The sequence below is a fragment of the Lycorma delicatula genome, chromosome 9, assembly GCF_047948215.1.
Source record: "Lycorma delicatula isolate Av1 chromosome 9, ASM4794821v1, whole genome shotgun sequence".
Lineage (NCBI taxonomy): Eukaryota > Metazoa > Arthropoda > Insecta > Hemiptera > Fulgoridae > Lycorma > Lycorma delicatula.
Window position 1 is genome coordinate 127,012,408 of NC_134463.1, and position 10,186 is coordinate 127,022,593.

General features: G+C 33.6%; 1 protein-coding gene across 1 annotated transcript; it reads left to right on the top strand.

The window, feature by feature from the left end:
* Window positions 1-1,333: 1,333 nt before the first annotated feature.
* On the top strand, window positions 1,334-6,767 carry LOC142329841 (small ribosomal subunit protein bS21m-like). Its single transcript, XM_075374703.1, has 3 exons — window positions 1,334-1,490; window positions 5,806-5,872; window positions 6,471-6,767. The coding sequence occupies exons 1-3, from the start codon at window positions 1,405-1,407 to the stop codon at window positions 6,585-6,587; spliced, it is 270 nt and encodes an 89-aa protein (XP_075230818.1). The 5' UTR covers window positions 1,334-1,404; the 3' UTR covers window positions 6,588-6,767.
* The last annotated feature ends 3,419 nt before the right edge of the window (window positions 6,768-10,186 follow it).

The window sequence follows — 10,186 nt, forward strand, 5'->3', positions numbered from 1 at the left end:
GCAACTCTTCATTTGACATCTACCATGTGGGAGGCAGCATGGCACTCTTGCCAGTGGAGATGAACTAAGGCAGAGAAGGAAGGAATTATCCAAGAAAGGGGATGGAATTCAATGCGGATAAAAAAGAATTTGAAGGAAAAAAGAATAATTCAGTGGAGCTGGCAGCACTACAGGAATCCTGAGAACAGGTCTGCACGCAAACTTAAGAGATTTTTGAAGTCAGTCATAAAATCAAACATTTAGAGACTATGTTGAACGATTATCCGCCCTGGGTGGAGATGAACATTCGTTGTGGGGGGTTACGAGGAATTTCAAAAGGCCGCCGGTGCCGTTTCTATCTATAAGATCCCCTAATGAATGGCCTTGCAGCGATAACCTAAACGCAGAACTATTTTCTGCACACCTATGCTGTGTTCAAGGCACATGATTGAGATGTTGATGAAGATTATCATTAAATTCCTGGATAGCCCACTTCCCTATGCTTCCCGTTGAAACCCGTTACGACTGCGGAAATATCGCGACCGATTATTAGATTGAGTGGTCGAGGAAGACCGTAGAATATGATTACTGGTAAAATGTGAATGTTTACAGTTTTAGGGATTGCTTTATATAACCCACCTATTAAATGTGATACTTTAAACTAAATGGTTCCTTTAGAATAGAAGGTATCGCAGGACCATAATATGGTCTTGAAGCCGAATAAATCCATAAATGACTTGTTTTCATATAAGCTTACTTCCTACCTTTCAAAGATCTTTGAAAAACTGCTCTTTCAAAGATTATGGCCATTCTTAGAGAAGGGTAACTGATCACCAGCTTGGCTTCAGAGGCGGCCATTCGTCCATCAAGCAGGCTTTAAAATTCCTGTATGATCAGTACCTAGAAAGAAAGGAATACTATTCGGCATCCTTCCTATACGTTCAACAATCTTTTGACAAAGTTTGGCTTCCCTGTCTGTTTTTCTAACTGAAGTCAAGTCTACCTCAAACCCCGAATGACGGTCTCATTCATTACTTAACCTGCTTCTTTGGTTGAAAATTTTATATATATTTCAAAGCTTAGTTTTATTTAATATTTTGTGATATTATTGTATATTTCATGTTTATTTTGTATTTTATTTTTGTTTGTTTTATTGTGAGATATTATTCTATTAATGAGCAATTTTTGGACTAGATTAAAATTTGGATTCGTACTGTTATATTTGAAGATAAACCTATAATTTACAGAAAATGTAATAACAGATTTTTTTTAATTCATTAGTAAGAAAAATGGACTGACTACATTTAGTTCAATAATACGCCAGTTTCAGCGCTGACATTTGAAACGAATTTACTCTTGTAATTTTATTCTAGTAGGAATTACTTTGTATAAGGTCGGAAGAGGTTAGTTTTTACATTTTAATAAATGGGATTCAGACACACTCGTTTTATTGCGCGAACAGTTTTAGTTCGGAATGGGAATGTTGATGAAGCAGTTAGGACTTTAAACAGGTATTTAAATTTTAAAATTTGTTTTATCGTATGTTTCTGATATCACTTTGTATTAATTGTTAGTTCTTGAAAGTAATGTCATAGTGAAATGTCAATGTATTTGATTCAAGAATGTTTACACAATCTCAGGAATAGTCGAACCGAGACTGTCCTCTGAAGTATTTTCCGAACGGTAGTTACCGGAGGCTAAACAGGAAAAAGAAAGAAAGAAAGATCCAAGAATGTTTAATTATAAGAAGAAAATGTAGTGAGCAAAAGATTGAAACTAATGTGTCAGTTGACTTTTTATTAATCACTTATTGCTTAGTATGTTACAGCATATAAAGTAATTCTGCACCGTTGACCATTTTCAAAAAACTGATAATTTTTGATATATGTTTACCCTTATATGTGGGTGTGTTATATTTTATTTTATTTTTTTAGCAGCCATGTTTGTTATACAGACAGTGATGATTTTTACATGTTCATGGAACTTGGAAAAGTAATCGTTATTATAATATTCCAATGTCATGCACAAAGTTAATCTGTTGCCAAATGTTCTAAAATTTGTCAGAATGTTTAAGCAACTTGTCTTCAAACTTTTCAATAATTTAAATATGAACCTTGAGGAAAGTTATGATCAGACATCATGTGGTCTACCTTTCAATGTGTTGAATATTTAAATCCATGTTTGGATTGTCTTTGGTGGATCCTGTTTATTATATTCTTCCTATTCCAGGGGATATTTTAAGTATGTTGGCTAAACGTTTAGTCCAGTATCTGTGTTCCATATAGCAGATTGTTTACAGCAGCATTTATTCCACTTATCATGTGTGTTTTTATAGTAAAATCTTTGAACACTGCATTTATACTAAGTAATTTTTGTTCGTGCATAAAGTACTTGTACAACTAACCTAGAAGTAACCTTTTTGTTTGGTTTTCTCTATACATTGGTGGGATTTGCTTAGAATATCTTGCATATGTTGAATAAAAGCCCAACATTTTACATGCATATCTTATATACTAGATATTCAAAGTTAATGCACATTTTTTAAGCTCGGCTTCAAATTATCCATTATTTCCCCATTACCCATTATTTTCTGTTCATCCTTGCAATTTCCCTTCTTGGAATCTCCCAACCTTCACTCGGAGCCTTCCTTCAAGAAAACAGATCCCAAATCACCTGATATTTCAGTAGAAGTTTTAAACTTATACTAGGCAAATCCAGATACAGTCTTACACCAATGGTTATTTTGTGGTTCTGTTATGTTGTGCGTGTATTTGTGGTCAGGGAGTTTAAATGTTTGATCTACCTCCTGAAACCAGTGTATCTAAAATCAGAAGCCTGTTTTTAAAACTACTTTTAACTTAGCAGAATTTGTAAAGTGAAAAAAGATTCTGTATTTTTTTAAAAATCTACTTTACATATTTGATCTGTTTTTAAAGAACACTTATACTTTCACGTTTTGCCTTGCATTGTTTACTTCCCTACTGTTTTTTTTAAATAGTAACTTTTTGAAAAATTTAAAGTTTGAGAAATTTGTACTTTTTCAGCATTACATATTTGAAAGTAAGTTTTCTGAAGACTTTTCATGTTCTTTCTTCAACTGTTTGTTATTTGACAAAGTCTGTTTTGTATTTGCAAGTGGCCCTGTTATATAACATTCTTTTAAAGTTTACTGAAAGTGGTTATCTCAGGCTAAACATGTTCGTTCAGCTATGAAACCAGTACTTCATAGTGCTGATTTACCGATTCCGATTGCTCCAACTTCTTGGAAAGAAATTTCTGATTCGCTAGAAGGCTCAGTTGATGAATCCTCAAAATCAGTAGATATTAATTACATTCCAGAAGAATCAAATACTGAATCTCACCTCATCACACAAGCAAAACTGAGCGACCAAGTTTAAAGTTAAATCAGTGCTACACTCATACCGATCAAAATTATGTCTTACGCAACATAGAAATTCAGACCTACACCCAAATAAGTTGACCAATTTAGGTCACCTAACAAGGGGAATGCAACCTCATTCCGGGCCGCGCAGGAGCCAGGGACAAAACTCGCACCCCCACTCGGTCCCATCATGGTGTTTCGCGTGGCTTTACCAAGTCACGATCAGGACCGCCACCGGCGGAGGGAAGCCACACCCTGGTCGCATGGGTTTACATATCCCGGCGGCACGGCCACCCCCACCAGTGGGAGCCCCAAATTGAATTACAAACATTACAAATATAACCGTGGCATGATGACAGTGGGCCTATCCAACCAATCCAACGTCTAAGCCGTAACCCTAGCCACCCGGGATCCTACCACGACCGAGTACCTTGATTACACTTAAAATTTTGCATCTGAAACAAGGCAGAGGGCCACCATAAGTTGTTAAATGCCTGGATATGTCCAGAAAAATCCCAAATACATATTTACATGGACTAGAGGAAGCTATATCCATCACCTTTAGTGTGGCATCCTGAGTGCTCTTGCTCGGTCAGAAACCATACTGGTTGTCCCATTCACAAATGATCAGTAGCCAATCTGACATTAATACGCAAATATAGGACCTTCTCAAAAACCTTGCCGATCACGGGCAAGAGCGTTAGTGGACGGTAAGAACTAACAGTAGGATCTTTGTTGCCACCTTTGAACAACAACACCAAATCTCCACGCCAGAAAGTGGCCAGCGAAGAGCAATCTATTATATATTCTATCAACTTTAAACACATCCCAACCCCAAAGAGTAAGACACCCGCCTTGTCACGCTTCCGGTCGCTATTCCCCCCAGTTCCTAGCACTGATGGGCTTTAACGGGAGTCGTCTTTCACCCTCTGACTTTTTACATCTAATAGTAATAAGCCAGGCCTCGTTGGGATGCTACCGATGTAAATGCCTCGTTAGACATTTACATCAGTGATTTTCAAACTCGGCTTTTGCCGTCACTGTAGGCCTCTTCCAGACATCTTGATTGTTCTATATCGTTAACCTCTGAACTAGCTAACCGAGTTTGTGGAAGCACGAACCCTGTGCCTAGTTCTACCTTTAATTTCAGCCGATTTCTAGTAAATGTCTCAAAATACGAGGCAATTTAACGAAAACATACCACCGTAAACGCTGTCAACAACAGAACAGTAGCAACATATATGTTAATTTAATTTAAAAAATCATATTAATATTGTAAATTTAGTTTTAAGGAAAATAATGTTTAATGTTTGTAATTTTCTAGAAAAATTTGTGCATCGTAAAGATTTCAATACACGGAAAATAGCAATCAGGTTATTATACAAGGAGATGATTATCTAAAGATAAAATCAGTCAGCTATGAGTAGAGGGATCTATTACAAGGGTGGGGATAAAATATTATTATCTATGATGGGTAGACCAGCTAATTTTTTAGGATGTATGAATTTTTTGTATGATGTGTATTTTCACCTGAGAAAGCTTAGAGAATTCTAAGTGAAACGTGTATTTAATTTATAAGTTTGTATAATTGATTGGTTAACCCAAGAAATTAAAGGTAATATTTTTCACTAAGATATGTCTTTATTTTATTTAATTCTATCCAATCAAGAGGAAAATAAATTATATTTAAGTTAATATTCATATATAAAGTTTTTGATTTTATTTTAAAAGTTTTTAATTCTACTTTTAATTTTAATTTATTTGTTTATATTGACATCACATTGTGTACATGTGCAAAAAATTGTTACATTTTAATTTTTAAACATAATTTTAATTAATTAATCTTTATAATTTTTAAAAAGTTTTTTTTTTATAATTTACATCTTGTTATGATTTATAATTTGAAATTATTAATTTAAATAAAAGTTTTTTTAAATTTTTTATAAGCTTTTAAAGTGTGATAAAGTAAATATAATTTAAAAGATTTTAATAAAATTTAATTGGATTAAAAGAAATTTAAATAAAATATAAATGAATAACTGTTATTATTATATATTGTGATTTTGTGATGTTTTTGAAGTATATATATATAAATGTAATGCTGCTGATGGTTGAATTAAGTTTGCAAAAGCACTTCTGCTTATGTAATGAAATAAGGCAATTAATCCTATTAATCTCCAGCCTGGATCTGCTAATGGTGTTATTTTATAAATCACAATATGAGTGGGGGCTTTGTTGAAAAGTAATGTAGATTTCTTAGTAATTTAAATGTATAATTTTTTTTTATAAGCCAATCAGAATTCAGTTATGTAAGTTCTCATGATTGTGTAGTTTTCTAAAAAAATTAGTATATTTTTTTTAACTGTTAGTAAATAGTCTACCAAATTGCGTTCTGTCAGCATGATATAAATATTTTCCTAACCAGTATTATATTTGTATTTCAGGATATTGGGGCAAGAAGGAATATTTGAACAGTATAGAAGAACTCGTTATTATGAGAAACCATTTCAAGTAAGTATATATTAATTTTAAGTAAATATATTATAATGTTTTTTTTTAGAAAAATTGTATTAAACGATGTAAAACTTATACTATACTACACTTACTGTTTGTTAAGGTAATTAATTAAAACTTGATTATTTTATTTCCTTCTGATCTTAGAACTGATTAAAAAAATGCCTTTAAAAATTGATATCTTGAGCGCAGAGAAACAATTTTAATTTATCAGTTATTTAACGATAAATTAAAACATCAATAACGAGAACCCGGTAAATTATCTCTGACCAAGCTTAATTTAATTAACATGGCGTCTCAGAACCCAACACTGTGAATAACTTTGCTGCACAATGTTGAGTTTTCTGAACTATAGATTATTTCTGCTAAGGTTAAGGACATCTAGACTAACATATTATGATGGGAGAGATATACAGATAATACGCTAACATTAGTTGAGCTACCCTTAACTTGAAATAAACATTTATTTATATACTATACTTATGTTTAGTCTTAGATTTTGTGTCCGTAGTATAAATATTTGCCTCTTTTGCTGCACCTTACTAATAGTAATTTATTAGTATCAGTTGCTCATTAATTTTTATTTCTATTTCAGATGCGACGTAGAGTTAATTATGAAAAATGTAGAGCCATCTATGATGAAGATATGAGCAGAAAAATTCAATTTATTTTAAGAAAAAATAGAGTGGATCCCTTTCCAGGTTGTATTTAAACCTGATCTAGTGAAGTGTAATTTTTTTTGATTTTGTCAATTTAATGTAATTAATTAAGTTTGTTTAGATCCGATTGTGGCAGTAATGACACTTAAATAATAATTCATTTTGTATTTTCTTAATATACATTACTGATTAGATGTTATTTTTTTGTTAAATAAAGAATAGTTAATAAATGATTTTACTCTTTTAATTAACTTATCCTGCCTAACTTGCAAATTTTTATTGCTAACTTGCTATCAACTTCAACTTTAATTTGCTACCACTATTTTTGTCATATGTATATGTTGCTCAAGCATATATGTATATGTATATGTTGCATCAAGCATCAATTGTGATTGATGTACCACGATTGATGTTGCACGGTTCAATGTAATCATTGAACCGTGCTTACCTGGTCAAATAAATTAAATTGTATGAATAATTTGGGAATTGTTTTCTGTCTAAATCATTATAGGTGGAATTTTTCAGCTTATATTTTTTATTATCATGGTGATCCAGTACATTCAACTGAAGACAATCCATAACATAGTGGTTTTCAGAAGCCGCTTGGAATTCCTTAAAATTTAGGAAAATGAGATTTATAGAAAAATCGTTTTGAATCACCAAATGTTTATTATCCTGTTATAACATTAGTAAATACTAGTCGACAACGCGAGGTACAAATTTGGAGAGTTTGCAAACTATTGCTATGTTCAGTCACATTCTAGTGATACTAGTAAATTAATTGTGATTTCTGCCGTGAGATTACATTGCATTTTTAAACATTATTCTTTGTGTCTACGGACGTAGATGAATATCATGTTAATGTTACATAACATTCTATTATTTATTAGGGCTTTATTTTTATTAATGAATTAATTCATGTCATTTTAATTTCAATGTTTAATAATACCTCCTCTATGAATCATGAGACCTTGCCGTTGGTGAGGGGGCTTGAGTGCTCAGGGATACAGAGTAGCTGGACCGAAGGTGCAACCATATCGGAGAGGTATCTGTTGAGAGCCAGACTAAGGAATGATTCCTGAAAGAGGGCAGCAGCTCTTTCAGTAGTTGTTAGGGGCGTGAGTCACAATGACTTAAACGGCCGTATCAACATCACTCAGTCCTCTGAGTACTGCGCAGCTGAAAGCAATGGAAAACTACAGCTGCTTTTTTTCCAAGAAAATGTGGCTCTCTGCATTTTCACATAGCAACAATGGAGGCGCCTTCCTTGGTAAAATATTCCGGAGGTAAAATAGTCCCCCGTTCGGATCTCCGGGTGGGGACTACTAAGGAAGGGGTCACCAGAAAATTAAAAAATAACATTCTACGAGTCGGAGCGTGGAATGTTAGAAGCTTAAAAAAGGTTGGTAGGCTAGAAAATTTAAAAAGGGAAATGGATAGGGTGAATGTGGATATAGTAGGAATTAGTGAGGTTCGGTGGGAAGAGGAAGGCGACTTTTGGTCAGGTGATTTTAGAGTAATTAACTCAGCGTCAAATAATGGGCAGGCAGGAGTAGGTTTCGTGATGAACAAGAAGATAGGGAGGAGAGTGGAGTATTTCAAAACGCATAGCGATAGAATCATTGTAATAAGGATAAAATCAAAACCTAAACCGACAACGATTGTTAACGTTTATATGCCTACAAGCGCCCATGATGATGATGAGGTAGAGTGTGTATACGAAGAGATTGATGAAGCAATTAAACACGTAAAAGGAGATGAAAATTTAATAATAGTTGGAGATTGGAATGCAAGCATTGGAAAAGGCAAGGAAGGAAATATAGTGGGTGAATACGGGCTGGGCAAAAGGAATGAAAGAGGGGACCGACTTATAGAGTTTTGCACGAAGTATAATTTAGTAATTGCCAACACCCAATTTAAAAATCATAATAGAAGAATATACACTTGGAAAAAGCCAGGCGATACTGGAAGGTATCAGATAGATTATATCATGGTTAAGCAAAGATTTAGAAATCAACTCGTTGACTGCAAAACTTACCCTGGAGCAGACATTGATAGCGACCATAATTTGGTGATAATGAAATGTAGATTGGGGTTTAAAAACCTGAAGAAAAGTTGTCAGATGAATCGGTGGAATTTAGAGAAGCTTGAGGAAGAGGAGGTAAAGAAGATTTTTGAGGAGGACATCGCAAGAGGTCTGAGTAAAAAAGATATGGTAGAAAATGTAGAAGAAGAATGGGAGAATGTTAAAAAGGAAATTCTTAAATCAGCAGAAGCAAACTTAGGCGGAATAAAGAGAACTGGTAGAAAACCTTGGGTTTCAGACGATATATTGCAGCTGATGGATGAACGTAGAAAATATAAGAATGCTAATGATGAAGAAAGTAAAAAGAACTATCGGCAATTAAGAAATGCTATAAATAGGAAATGCAAACTGGCGAAAGAAGAGTGGATTAAAGAAAAGTGTTCAGAAGTGGAAAGAGAAATGAACATTGGTAAAATTGACGGAGCATACAGGAAAGTTAAGGAAAATTTTGGGGTACATAAATTAAAATCTAATAATGTGTTAAACAAAGATGGTATACCAATATATAATACGAAAGGTAAAGTCGATAGATGGGTGGAATATATTGAAGAGTTATACGGAGGAAATGAATTAGAAAATGGTGTTATAGAGGAAGAAGAAGAAGTTGAGGAGGATGAAATGGGAGAAACAATACTGAGATCTGAATTTAAGAGAGCATTAAAAGATTTAAATGGCAGAAAGGCTCCTGGAATAGACGGAATACCTGTAGAATTACTGCGCAGTGCAGGTGAGGAAGCGATTGATAGATTATACAAACTGGTGTGTAATATTTATGAAAAAGGGGAATTTCCGTCAGACTTCAAAAAAAGTGTTATAGTTATGATACCAAAGAAAGCAGGGGCAGATAAATGTGAAGAATACAGAACAATTAGTTTAACTAGTCATGCATCAAAAATCTTAACTAGAATTTTATACAGAAGAATTGAGAGGAGAGTGGAAGAAGTGTTAGGAGAAGACCAATTTGGTTTCAGGAAATGTATAGGGACAAGGGAAGCAATTTTAGGCCTCAGATTAATAGTAGAAGGAAGATTAAAGAAAAACAAACCAACATACTTGGCGTTTATAGACCTAGAAAAGGCTTTCGATAACGTAGATTGGAATAAAATGTTCAGCATTTTAAAAAAATTAGGGTTCAAATACAGAGATAGAAGAACAATTGCTAACATGTACAGGAACCAAACAGCAACAATAACAATTGAAGAACATAAGAAAGAAGCCCTAATAAGAAAGGGAGTCCGACAAGGATGTTCCCTATCTCCGTTACTTTTTAATCTTTACATGGAACTAGCAGTTAATGATGTTAAAGAACAATTTAGATTCGGAGTAACAGTACAAGGTGAAAAGATAAAGATGCTACGATTTGCTGATGATATAGTAATTCTAGCCGAGAGTAAAAAGGATTTAGAAGAAACAATGAACGGCATAGATGAAGTCCTACGCAAGAACTATCGCATGAAAATAAACAAGAACAAAACAAAAGTAATGAAATGTAGTAGAAATAACAAAGATGGACCACTGAATGTGAAAATAGGAGGAGAAAAGATTATGGAGGTAGAAGAATTTTGT